This window comes from Haematobia irritans, chromosome 4 (assembly GCF_050003625.1).
Source record: "Haematobia irritans isolate KBUSLIRL chromosome 4, ASM5000362v1, whole genome shotgun sequence".
NCBI lineage: Eukaryota > Metazoa > Arthropoda > Insecta > Diptera > Muscidae > Haematobia > Haematobia irritans.
Window position 1 is genome coordinate 22,095,532 of NC_134400.1, and position 15,022 is coordinate 22,110,553.

The 15,022-nt window shown below is 34.6% G+C and overlaps 1 protein-coding gene across 1 annotated transcript in view; it reads left to right on the plus strand.

The window, feature by feature from the left end:
- LOC142235321 (uncharacterized) overlaps positions 1-9,360 on the plus strand; it is a 572,914-nt gene extending 563,554 nt beyond the window's left edge. The window contains exon 4 of the mRNA XM_075306577.1: positions 8,854-9,360. Coding sequence (XP_075162692.1) covers positions 8,854-9,360 — 507 coding nt within the window. The remainder of the gene's footprint in view (positions 1-8,853) is intronic.
- Positions 9,361-15,022: the final 5,662 nt, after the last annotated feature.

The window sequence follows — 15,022 nt, forward strand, 5'->3', positions numbered from 1 at the left end:
GATATGGACTAATTTTGGTATTTTTGTTAGCGACCATATACTAGCGCAGTGTACCAAATTTCAACCTTATTGGAAAAATTTTGCTCCTCCAAGACGTTCCGGAGGTCAAATCTGGGGATCGGTTTATATGGGGGCTATATATGATTATAGACTGATACGGACCAACCTTTGCATGGTTGTTAGAGACCATATACTAACACCACGTACCAAATTTCAGCTGGATCGGGGCAGTTTTGCTCCTTCAAGATGCTCCGGAAGTCAAATCTGGGGAACGGTTTTTATGGGGGCCATATATAGTTATGGACCGATATAGACCAATTTTTGCATGGTTATTAGAGACCCTATGCTAATACCACGTTCCAAATTTCAACCGGATCGGATGAAATTTGCTTCTCTAAGAGGCTCCGCAAGCCAAATCTGGGGACAGGTTTATATGGGGGCTATACGTAAATGTGGACCGATGTGGACCAATTTGTGCATGGTTGTTAGAGACCATATACCAACACCATGTACCAAATTTCAGCCAGATCGGATGAAATTTGCTTCTCTTTGAGGCGTCGCAAGCCAAATCGGGGGATCGGTTTATATGGGGGCTATATATAATTATGGACCGATGTGGACCAATTTTTGCACGATTAGTAGATACCATATACTAACACCATGTACCAAATTTCAGCCGGATCGGATGAAATTTGCTTCTCTTAAAGGATCCGCAAGCCAAATCGGGGGATCGGTTTATATATAATTATGGACCGATGTGGACCAATTTGTGCATGGTTGTTAGAGACCATATACCAACACCATGTACCAAATTTCAGTCAGATCGGATGAAATAAGCTACTCTTCGATTCTCCGCAAGCCAAATCTGAGGGTCCGTTTATATGGGGGCTATATGTAAAAGTGGTCCAATATGGTCCGTTTGCAATACCATCCGACCTACATCAATAATAACTACTCATGCCAAGTTTCATGTCGAAAGTTTGTTTCGTTCGGAAGTTAGCGCGATTTCAACAGATGGACGGACGGATATGCTTAGATCGACTTAGAATTTCACCACGACCCAGAATATATACACTTTATGGGGTCTTAGAACAATATTTCGATGTGTTAGAAACGGAATGACAAAGTTAATCTTCGGAGGCTTATTCAGGCATTTAATTCGACTTTTCAATTCATATGCACTAACTTGCAATTTAGAAGATGACGTTACGAAGTTTTAACATAACCTACTATCGACAACTGTTACCACAACCCAAGAAATGTAAGTTTACTCGTAGATGGCAGTCTTTAGTAGAATTTTGTACGCAATCCCTGGTGTAGGGTACCAAAGAGTCGGCCTAATCCAACTTTTGGGGGTATATTAACTTTGTAATTCCGTTTGTAACACATCGAAATATTGCTCTAAGACCCCATAAAGTATATATATTTTGGGTCGTGGTGAAATTCTGAGTCAATCTGAGCATGTCCGTCCGTCCGTCCGTCTGTTGAAAACACGCTAACTTCCGAACGAAACAAGCTATCGAAACTTGGCACAAGTAGTTGTTATTGATGTAGGTCGAATGGTATTGCAAATGGGCCATATCGGTCCACTTTTACGTATAGCCCCCATATAAACGGACCCCCAAATTTGGCTTGCAGACCCTCTAAGAGAAGCAATTTTCATTCGATCCGACTGAAATTCAGTACATGGTCTAAGTATATGGTCAGTGACAACCATGCGAAAATTGCTCCACTTCGGTCCATATTTATATATAACCCCCATATAAACCGATCCCCCGATTTGGCTTTCGGAGCCTCTAAGAGAAGCAAATTTCATCCGATCCGGCTGAAATTTGGTATATGGTGTTAGTATATGGTCTTTAACAACCATGCAAAAATTGCTCCACTTCGGTCCACATTTATATATAGCCCCCATATAAACCGATCCCCCGATTTGGCTTGCGGAGCTTCTAAGAGAAGAAAAATTTGGTACATGGTGTTAGCATATGGTCTCCAACAACCATGCAAAAATTGTTCCACATCGGTCAATAATTATATATAGCCCCCATATAAACCGATCACCAGATTTGACCTCCGGAGCCTCTTGGAAGACCAAAATTCATCCGATTCAGTTGATATTTGGTACGTGGTGTTAATATATGGCCTCAAACACCCATGCAAAAACTGGTTGAAATCGGTCCATAATTATATATAGCCCCCATATAAACCGATCCCCAGATTTGACCTTCGGAGCCCCTTGGAAGAGCAAAATTCATCCGATTCGGTTGAAACTTGGTACGTGATGTTAGTATATGGTATTCAACAACCATGCAGGAATTGGTTCATATCAGTCCATAATTATGTAACCCCCATATAAACCGATCCCCAGATTTGACCTCCGGTGCCTTTTGTAGAAGCAACAATCATCCGATCATCCACGTACCACGTGGTGGTAGTATATGATATTTAACAACCATGCCAAAAGTGGTCCATATCAGTCCATAATCATATATAGCCCAAATATAAACCGATCCCGAGATTTGGATTTGGAGCCTCTTGGTACGTTTCTCGGAAGTTTCTACGCAATCCATGGTGGAGGAGACATAAGCTTCGGCCTGGCCGAACTTACGGCCGAATATACTTGTTTATCAATAGTTTCAATATTTTAGAACAAGACAATTTTTTTCGTGGTGGGTTCACTATTTTTTTTTTGGCTGTACCCAAAATATTTTTTGCTCTTGTATCTAGCTTAGCTCTATGTCAGTCTCATAGACAAACATGTACATGAACTCACAAAATACATTTTAGTGCATATTCAAAGGAAAATGTTTTTGTATTTCTATTGGTATGGTTGCATGCCACGGATTTAAATAAAATGTGGTAACAAATAACAACAAACTCAAAATGCAATATTGTTATATAAAATATTTATCAATGAATATATTCACAAAAAAGCGAACACACATATGTACATACACACACGCGCACACATACATGCATATAGATTTTATTGTTTTTTTAGTTTGAAACAGAGAAGAGAAAATATTTGGAAGCACCCATAAAAAACGAGTTCCTCTTAAACTTTTTACATAAGGTAGTTGCACCATGTAGGGAGCTGCTGTTCACTTGAGTCAAAAGCGTCATAATACGAATTAAATAGCTTGAATTTATTTTGAGCATAGTTTTGGACAGAATCAATTTTGATAGCAAGCTATCTATTCGATTCAAAATCAAAACTTCATAATTTAAACGATTGAAATATACTTTGGTTGTTATATCTTCAAATCTTCGAACGTTTTATTTGGAGTTATGTCGCTCCTGATATAAATGTACAATTTATCCTTTCAACAAATCTCTCTTTTATATCACCAACGTTTTAGAATCCGTACTTCTTTTATTGCTATTGACCTCTCATTTCGAGATGGAAATTTTATACCCTGCGCCACACTGTGGAACAGGGTATAATAAGTTAGTGCATATGTTTGTAACACCCAGAAGGAGACGAGATAGACACATGGTGTCTTTGGTAATAATGCTCACGGTGGGTCCCTGAGTCGATATAACCATGTCCGTCTGTCCGTCCGTCCGTCTGTCTGTGAACACATTTTTGTGATCAAAGTCTAGGTCGCAATGTAAATCCAATCGCCTTCAAATTTGGCACTCAGAATTTCACCACGACCCAGAATATATATACTTTATGGGGTCTTAGAGCAATATTTCGATGTGTTACAAACGGAATGACAAAGTTAATATACCCCCCCGTCCTATGGTGGAGGGTATGAAAATATGGGAAATATGAAGCGAGAGAGTAGTTTTAATGCAATTGTACAAAAGAGCATTTATGATTTATCAGACGTATGTATTCGAGATATACACCCAGAGAAGGAATATGATCACCTCAAACATGTTTTAAGAGCAAAATGTTATTTTTGGGTGGTGACCATGTAACATGGTTTTCGCAACCATGTTATTTCCTCGGAAATCATGTATCTGATTTCGGCCAGCAGGTTATATTTGACGAGAAAATAACATTTTAGTGACAAACATGTTACATGGTCAGCATACAAAAATAACATTTTGCTCTTGAAACATGTTTGAGGTGATCATATTCCTTCTCTGCGTGTAGGACAATTTTAGTAATAATTTTTGCTACTCATCAGTGGCGATTTTACAAGGATATTGGTTAGATCTCGCCAAGATATGTGGTCCCCGTAGGTTAGGTTAGGTTAGGTTATGTGGCAGCCTGATGTATCTGGCTCACTTAGACTAATCAGTTCATTGTGATACCACAGTGGTGAACTTCTCTCTTATCACTGAGTGCTGCCCGATTCCATGTTAAGCTCAATGACAAGGGACCTCCTTTTTATAGCCGAGTCCGAACGGCGTTCCACATTCCAGTGAAACCACTTAGAGAAGCTTTGAAACCCTCAGAAATGTCACCAGCATTACTGAGGTGGGATAATCCACCGCTGAAAAACTTTTTGGTGTTCGGTCGAAGCAGGAATCGAACTCACGACCTTGAGTATGCAAGGCGGGCATGCTAGCCATTGCACCATGGTGGCTCCCCATAGAAAATGGGTTTAAAATATGAAACAGTCTACCATATTTCCCTAACTCTGGTGTACGTATATATGGGAGCTATATATAATCTGAACCGATTTTGACTAAATTGAATAAGCATAGTTAGAATAATAATTCTGCAATCTCTGCAAAATTTCACGTAAATGGGAGTATAACTTTGGCCCCGTGGCCATATGAGTGTAAATCGGAGTGAGGCCATGGAGTGGTACGCCGCCAACAACGTGCAGGTGGTTCACAAGGACAAGAACCCTCCCAACACGCCAGAGCTCCGCCCAATTGAGAAATACTGGTCTATTGTCAAGCGGAACCTAAAGAAGACCAAAAAAACTGCTAAGGACGAGCAGCAGTTCAAGACAAACTGGCTTTCTGCGGCGAAGGAGGTGGACAAGGTGGCTGTACAAAATCTGATGGCAGGTGTCAATCGAAATCGAAAACCGGAAGCCGCTGAGACGACAAAGAGAGTTGCCGGTAGTTTCAAGCGAAACCCTAACCTCTCTCTCCGAGATGCCGCAAATAAGCTGGGTGTATCGTCTACAACCGTGCATCGAGCCATAAAACGTGCCGGACTATCGACTTACAAGAAGGTAGTGACTCCAAATCGCGATGATAAACAAAATACGACGGCCAAAGCGCGATCCCGGAGGCTGTACACGACGATGCTGACGAAGTTTGACTGCATGGTAATGGACGACGAAACCTACGTCAAAGCCAACTACAAGCAGCTTCCGGGACAGAAGTTTTATACGGCAACGGGAAGGGGAAAGGTAGCAGATATTTTCAAGCACATAAAACTGTCAAAGTTTGCAAAGAAATATCTGGTTTGGCAAGCCATCTCTACCTGTGGCGTGAAAAGCAACATTTTCATAGCTTTCGGGACTGTCAACCAAGAAATTTACATGGAAGAGTGTTTGAATAAACGTCTGCTGCCTTTCCTGAAGAAACACGGTTGTTCCGTACTATTTTAGCCGGATTTGGCATCTTGCCATTACGGTAAAAAGGCCATGGAGTGGTACGCCGCCAACAACGTGCAGGTGGTTCCCAAGGACAAGAACCCTTCCAACACGCCAGAGCTCCGCCCAATTGAGAAATACTGGGCTATTGTCATGCGAGCTAAGGACGAGCAGCAGTTCAAGGCAAACTGGCTTTCTGCGGCGAAGAAGGTGGACAAGGTGGCTGTACAAAATCTGATGGCAGGTGTCAAGCGTGAGGCCCGGCAATTCGGATTTGGAAAAGCGAAAGCCTAACTGAATATTTTTCCTGAATTTTATACTAATTGAACTTGAAAAAGAAATTTAATTTGATTTTTTAAATAAACGATTTCACCGATTTACACGTGTTTCCCCTTGACCAAATTTTCACCGTATCACCCTTTATACCATTGAACGCACCTTTCGTGCAAAATTTGAAGCAAATCAGGACAAAACTGTGGCTTTTGAGGCCATATAAGTGTAAATCGGACGAAATATATATATATGGGAGCTATATCTAAATCTGAACCGATTTCAATCAAATTTACCAAGCGTTGGTACACCCTCACAAAAAATCGCTTCTGTAACATATACTCCCAAACATATTTTGCTTCAAGCATATACATTTTTGGGTATTGCCCAAACATTTATATGTTTGATCTCTTCCAATATATAATATGTTTGAAAGCATATTGGTCCAAACAATATATGTTTGGGTAGTCTACGTTCCAAACATTTTGTATTTTTGCATCCAAATTCAATAATGTTGTCTTCTAAAAAACAATATGTTATTATGTGAACATATAATATGTTTGGAAGCATTTTGCACCCAAGAATATTATATGCTTAAAAAAAATTCTCCCAAACAATATTGTGCTCAAAATTTTATTTATTTATTTATATATATATTTACAATCATAATGAATTATGAAAATAAACAGGTAATATAGGTGCTAACAACATAGGTTTTCGACCTGAATGCTCAAAATTTTGTTTCTGCCTAATTGTATATTCCCTCACATCTTTCTCACTTCCACGAGATTTTTTAGTTCTTAGCACCTTTTTCTGTAATACAAACATTGTAGAAGAAATTATTAAATTTTATGATTTTTATTTTATTTTAATTTTACCTTTTGCCGGACGGGGATTCGAACAGCGGACCACACAGTTTGTAAGGATCAAAGAAGTAGCTGATCAATTGTCCAAGGAAAAATAAAATGTTAATTTTGTAATAACAAGCAACAACCACCAACTTAATTCAATATCGCTCCCTGTTAAATAGCGCTCCAAGCTATACATATTATTTCTAAATTAATATATGTTTGCATCCAAGCATATTATATTTACAAACATTTTATGTCCCAAACATAATATGTTCTAACATATTAACATATATGTCCCAAACATGTTATGCTAGTTTATGAACATTATATGCTTGCACTCAAAAATATTGTGTTTAAAAATTTGTGTTCCAAACATATAATGTTTATAGCCAAACATATGAAAAACAGTCTTTTTCATCCGTGTAGATTGTCAATTCCACTCTCTGGGCAAAATTTCACGAAAATCGGTAGTAAATTTTGGCCTCTGTTGGCATACGTGTCGAAATCGGACGAAAGATATATATGGGAGCTATATATAAATCTGAACCGATTTCTTTTAAAATCAATAGGATTTGAAGTCGATTGGACGAAAACTGCGTCCTCGATCTTGATCTCAAAAATGTGTTCGCCGACAGACGAACATGGCTAGATCGAGTCAAGGCCGGCCTATCTCTATCTCTCCCAATTCTATCTCTCCCAATTCTTGGGTGTATCACATATATGCAAAATGTGGCGCAGGTTATAAAAATAAGCAAATGCAAATAGGGATATCATAAAAGATTTTAATTTGTTCTTTGTTTCGTTTTAAACTGAAACATTTATATGTTCTTCGTGTACTAATTCCTATTTGCTTTGCACTTGGTTTTAAAAAATGCATGTCTAGTTTTTCAAAAGCACTTTATCCATAATCACTAGCAATTACTTATTGATGTTATTCCTTTGCACATAGACTTTATTTTATTATGATGTTTGCATGTTTTATGTTTTATGCCATACATGTGTTTGATAAAATAATCTCCTTAGGTGTGTGAGGTAAGTGGTATTTATAATTGATGTCTGAGTTATTGTGATATTTAACTTTTTTAAATTTTTTTGTAAACTAATTTTTCAATTAAAAGTATTTAAATTTTATATACATGTTTGTCGTCGATAACATAAAGATCAAATGGTTAGGAGCCAAAGGATAATTTTTAATCTATAAATTTTTTTAAGGCATACATAATGATATTGATGTTGTTGTTGTTATTGACTAAATTTTAAATATGTGAAATGACCAAAAAACATTTATATATGTGAAAGATATATTTTATTTTATTTTATGATCGTATATTTTATTCTAATTCTATATTGATGTTGTTGTTGTTGTTGTAAGTGTGTGTATATTTTCTATGGTTTTTCAAAAGAATAAAAAAAACAAAATTTCTCAATAAATGATAATTTGTAATAATATCATGCGGAATGTATATAAACAAAAAGTAAGAGAATATTTGTTTATATATATAAAAAGTAACAAAAAACATTTCCTTCATTAACCCTAGACAGCTAATCTACGTCTGAGAGACGTATTCCTTTTAAAGCATTCGCCCTCCCGCTCTGCAAATGAACACTGAAATTGTGTTATTTTTGTTATTTATTATTAACAATAAATAAAAGTTTATGCAAATGTTTAAACGATAAGAATTTATATAAGGAATCTATGTAGCTACAGATATAAAAAAAAATTACACGTCCATTCAGACATATGATTATCTTCTCCGCAACTTCCAGTAGGCTTAGCTTTCTAGGGTTATAGGTTATACTAAGCATTTTCTCTACAATATTTTTCTTTAATGAATTTTCAAAAAAAAAAAACAAAAAAATATTGATGTTGTTCTCTTGATGTTGTTTTCATTAAATGTGTTGTATGTATGTGTACTTATATTTTATTATAATGAAAAATAATGTAATTATTTTAGATATTATATTTTTTTATAAATGGATTTTATAAAATGTTAATAAGAAATATAAAAAATAAAAATAATATGAAAAAAAAATCTATAAATATCTATTTTTAAGATATCTATAATGTGTCTAAGAAAATATTAAATAAAAAAAAATAACGAATAAATAAAAAATAATATAAAAAAATATATATTTTCTATGTCCTTCCTATCCTTTGTCATTTCCTTTAGATTTTTTTCTTTATTTTTTAGTATTTTTTTTCCTTGGTCTTTTCTTTGCAGATTTTAATGAAACCAAAATTATATACAAATTTGATGAATAGAAGACAACATCCTTATGACTGTGAAAAATATCATGGCAATCAAAATCAAATTCTAAATAAAAACTTGAAATCTCCTCAAGTGATACCACATCAGCCTTTTCGTTTATATCAACCTTGTCGAACATCACTACATCATCATCATCATATTCTTCCAAATTACCGTATGGTAAATGCCTTAAAAAAGAATCATTACAGGATTTCAACAGCTGTAGAAAAGCCTTCGATAATGTTAAATGTTAATAATCCCTGCAATCCCAAAATCTCTTGTCTAGATGAACAACATCAATATGTTTTTAATAGAAACTCCCTTACAACCTCTACATCATCAACAACAACAACAACAACAACAACGTTGACCTCTGCAATGACAACATCATCTTTGGCAGTTCCCGAAACTGCGACAAAAAAACAACATCAATATTATAATGATTATGTTCATTTACAAACAAATTTATCTCAATTATAGCATCAGCGACATTTTGGAGCTATTCCATACACTTTGATGGATTCTAAACTGAAGGTAGGTGAAAATTTGTTATTAATTAATTATTTTTATACTCAAAAAACAATTTTGATAAATTTTAGAAAATTTAGATTATTCTTAGAAAATTTAAACTAAATATTATTACAAACGTTGACATCAAGCCGATATCACAAAAATAAGTAAATATTTTTCAACAAATTCAAGAAACTTTATTAGACATAATTAATTTTGTTAACCTGTTAAAGAAAATTTCGCAGTGTGAGGGAAAGAATTGGAGTTCAAATTTGCAAACATATCTTTAGTGCCATATGAAATTCAAGATGGGCGCATTATTGGTAAAATTAAAAAATTTTTTGAAATTCTGAACTATTTTGTGGGAGACACGAATGTAGCAAATCTTTATGCTTCGTTTGTGTATAGTTTTTTTTTATACCCTAAACCACATAGTGGTCAGGGTATAATAAGTTTGATCGGCCAAAAAATGTGCCTACCAGAGATATTGATTTTAGACCCCATAAAATATATACCGATCGACTCAGAATCACCTCCTGAGTCGATCTAGCGCTTGGTGTCCGTCCGTCCGTCTGTCCGTCTGTCCATGTATTTGTTGTTCACAGGATTCCGGTCGAAATTATTAACCGATTTTGATAAAATTTGGTACAGTAAGTTTTTTGGGCACAAGGACGAACGCTGTTGAATTTGGAAGAAATCGGATCAAATTTAGATATAGCTCCCATATATATGTATCGCCCGATTTCGACAAATGGGGTCACGATGCGCTTTTTTGCAAACGGATCGTCACCAAATTTGGCAAAACGTAATCTTTTCCATCGCCCTTCAAGTCTGCAAAATTTCATCCAAATCGGTTCAGATTTAGCTATAGCTCCCATATATATGTACCGCCCGATTTTTCTAAATTTGGCCATAAAACTCTTATTTATCAACCGATCTTCCCCAAATTTGGCTAAATGTAGTCTTCTATAGCACTAACTATATGTGCAAAAAATCATCGAAATCGGTTCAGATTTAGATATAGCTCTCATATATATATATATGTATAGCCCGATTTTCCCAAATTTGGCCATAGAACCCTTATTTGGCTAAATGTAGTCTTCTATAGCTCTAACTATATGTGCAAAAAATCATCGAAATCGGTTCAGATTTAGATATAGCTCCCATATATATGTATAGCCCGATTTTCCCAAATTTGGCCATAGAACCCTTATTTATTAACCGATCTTACTAAAAGTTGGCTAGATCCAGTCCTCTATAGTACTAACTATATGTGCAAAATTTCATCGAAATCGGTTCAGATGTAGATATAGCTCCCATATATGTATCACCCGATTTTGAAAAATTCGCCCCTAATAACCTTATGTTTGACCATACAGGCCTCATTTCATAACTGATCTTACTCAAATCTTGCACAATGTAACCTTTTGTGGTATTAATCAAACCAGCAAAATATTATGCAAATTGGTTCAGATTTAGATATAGCTTCCATATATATGCATCGCTCGATTTTCCCAAATTTGGCCATAGTACTCTTATTTATTAACCAATGTTACTCAAATTTCAAATTTTGATGTACTAGCCGATCGTACTTATATGTACTTGTAGCTCTTACATAAGAATTTTGCTCGATTTTTACAAATTTGTATTTATTACCCACACTAATTTAACGATTTTCTCTTTTTTAATAATGGGCTCAATATTAGTGGCATACCAAGTTCACCAATGTTGTATCACAATGGACTGAATAGTCTAAGTGAGCCTGATACATCGGGCTGCCACCTAACCTAACCTAACCTAGTGGCATACTAACTCCGTAGGTGCAATATCAACACAGCCAGTGTTGCTAGAAGTAGGGGAAATTCCCTATATGTAGGGTTTTTCTAATATTTGGCGTCTTGTAGGGACGTAGGGCCACAATGTAGGACATTTTCACTCAACACAATTTGTAAAAATTTTTACATTTTGGTGGCTCTAGAGGAGGAAATTAGAAGCCGGCAAGGCTTGATATTTAACAATGTGTGGTAAACTTTATTTTTGTAGAAAATTTTGTCAACATTTTTTTTTCTATAGAACATTTTGTCAAAATTGTATTTCTATAGAAATTTTTTTCAAAATATTATTTCTATAAAAAATTTTCTCAAAATTTTATTTCTGTGGAATTTTGTCTCAAAATTTTATTTCTATAGAAAAATTTCTCACAAAATTTTGTTTATAAAAACTTTTTCCAAAATTTTATTTTTATAAAGATTTAACAAAAAAGATTACTAATTTGGGTAGAATTCTACCAACCAGGGCTGTGGAGCCGGAGTCGGAGTCGGAGTCTTGGAGTCGGAGTCTGAAGATTTTGCTGGAGTCGGAGTCGGAGTCGTAAAAATTTTGCTCGACTCCGGCTAAACCAAATTTTTTAAAACACTTCACATTTTTGTAACCAAGCAAGTTTTTACGCAAATTAGATTCCATTGCGTTATTCATTCGATCTATGTACAGCATGATTACAGCCAATTACGGCTATCTTTTTATGTTTCCTAGAATGTTAGACTAGCAGATGGGCTGTATCGATCCATTTTAATGCTCATATCAATCGAACAATCGAAATTATTTTTTTTATTTTATTTTAAGGCCATATACATATGTGGAATATTTACAGAAAATTTTTTCAAAGTTTTTTTTTATAGAAAATTTTGTCGAAATGTTATTTCTATAAAAAGTTTTGTCAAAATTTTATTTCTATAGCAAAATTTTGTCAAAATTTTATTTCTATAAAAAATTTATTCAAAATTTTATTACTATAGAAATATTTTTTCCTATTGAAATTTAGTCAAAATTTTATTTCTATAAAAAATTGAGTCAAAATTTTGTTTCTATAGAATATTTTGCAAAAGTTTATTTCTATAGAAAATTTTGGAAAATTTTGTTTGTTACACAAACATTTTTTCAAAATTTTATTTCTATTGATAGTTTTATTAATATAAAAATTTAAGTCAAAATTTTATTTCTATAGAAAATTTTGCCAAAATTTTATAGTAATAGATTTTTGTATTAAAAAATTTGGTCAAAATTTTATTTCTATATCAAATTTAGTCAAAATTTTATTTCTATAGAAAATTTAGTCAACATTTTGTTTCTATAGAATATTTTGCAAAATTTTATTTCTATAGAAAATTTTGCAAAATTTTCTTTGCTACACAATTTTTTTTAATTGTATTTCTATTGATAATTTTTTCAAACTTTTATTTCTATAAAAAATTTGCCAAATTTTATTTCTATAAAAATTTTATTCAAAATTTTATTTCTATATATTTGGTCAAAATTTGATTTCTATAGAAAATTTTACCAAAATTTTATTTCTATAGAAAATTTAGTCAAAATTTTGTTTCTGCAGAAAATAAAATTTTGCAACATTTTTTCCAAAATTGTATGCTCACAGATACTCACTGCTAAGTCGAAAACTTGTAGAAATGACTCAAATTTTCAAATTTTTCAATGAATGAATCATAAATGAATTTTTGCGAAATTGTCTAAACAATTATAAATATTTCCCAAATATTGCCCGAGATTTTGTAGAAGTCTGATTTGAGATTTTATCAAAATGTAGATCTAAATACAAAGTTGTGCAGAGTATATTATAATCGGCCCGCCTGACTTTAGACTTTCCTTGCATTTTTTGTTAAAATTGTGTTACGTCCCATAACGTTAGATTTAAATGTTAAGTACATAGATTTTGTAGAAGTATATACAATTTTGTCTAACTCGATTCAGATTCAAATTCATGCATATGGGAATATAAACCTTTATATAGCTCGCAACAAATTTAAAGGATTTGAGATAGTATTAATAATTTTGGTCCACAAATACATATACTGTTGGTATCTTCTCATATTATGATGGGTATTTATATCATTATTTTTTTTTAACATTGCCCTAAAATTGAAATATAGAGTTCAATTGGCATCTAATGTGCAATTAAGACCTTTTTTTGCACACATAAATAAATACGATACTTTATATCGATCCACTTACGGTACCCCCACAATAGAACTACAAATTAGTGGTATTAAAATTAGATTTAGTTATATTACTCGGAGTCGACTCCGGAGTCGGAGTCGAGCTGATGAAAAATGCTGGAGTCGGAGTCGGAGTCGAGCAAAATTGGCTCGACTCCACAGCCCTGCTACCAACTGTGGCAACCGTGGTCGTAATACAAATTTATATTCTAAGTTATATACGTTGCATGTTCATGTTTTAAAATAATAAAGTACTTAGAACCATTTTTTTTTTGTAAATTTTTTTAAATTTAACGAAAAATATAGTAGGGAAAATTGTTTGGGAATGTATAGGAAAGTAGGGAACTTTTTTTGGTCCTTGCAGGGTAAACCGAACATTTTCCCTGGCAACGTTAACTATGAGCTATAGTCAGATTGACACAAAGCACTCATAGACATGTACCCCTTAATTTTCTTAAATATGCAACTGCGGTTTATCTCCCAGACCTATATGTTACACCACAAATGCTTATGATTACTAATTCTGTAATGGTGGTTTAGGGTATGATATAGTCGGCCCCGACCGACTTTCTACTTTACTTACTTGTTTTCTTCTTTTTTTAGTTCATTTAAATTACGCACGCAAAAAAATATCAAAATCAAGAAAACTTTCTCTCAACATGAACTAAAATAGAATTAAATTGGCCTTAGAGCTGCACAATCTGACAGATTTTACAAAAATTTAAACCCCATTAGTGGACATAACAGGTTGGCTGCTAAGTCCCCGGTCTAACAAAGAAAAACACATTTTTTTGTCAAAAAAATGTGTTTTCAACATAGTTCAACATAGTTCCCTTCAAGAGCGATACAACGATTATAACGACCTTCCAATTTTTTGATACCATTTTGGTAGTACTTCTTCGGGTTTGCCTCAAAATAGGCCTCAGTTTCGGCGATCACCTCTCCATTGCAGCCAAATTTTTTCCCTGCGAGCATCCTTTTGAGAAAAAGTCGCTGGGGGCCAGATCTCGAGAATACGGTGGGCGGGGAAGCAATTCGAAGTCCAATTCATGAATTTTTGCCATCGTTCTCAATGACTTGTGGCACGGTGCGTTGTCTTGGTGGAACAACACTTTTTTCTTCTTCATATGGGGCCGTTTTGCCGCGATTTCGACCTTCAAACGCTCCAATAACGCCATATAATAGTCACTGTTGATGGTTTTTCTCTTCTCAATATAATCGATAAAAATTATTCCATGCGCATCCCAAAAAACAGAGGCCATTACTTTTCCAGCGGACTTTTGAGTCTTTCTGTCCACTCAGCCGACTGTCGATTGGACTCCGGAGTGTAGTGATGGAGCCATGTTTCATCCATTGTCACATATCGATGGAAAAACTCGGGTGTATTACGAGTTAACAGCTGCAAACACCGCTCAGAATCATCAATACGTTGTTGTTTTTGGTGAAATGTGAGCTCTCGCGGCACCCATTTTGCACAGAGCTTCCGCATATCCAAATATTGATGAATGATATGACCAACACGTTCCTTTGATATCTTTAAGGCCTATGCTATCTCGATCAACTTCATTTTACGGTCATTCCAAATCATTTTGTGGATTTTTTTGATGTTTTCGTCGGTTACCACC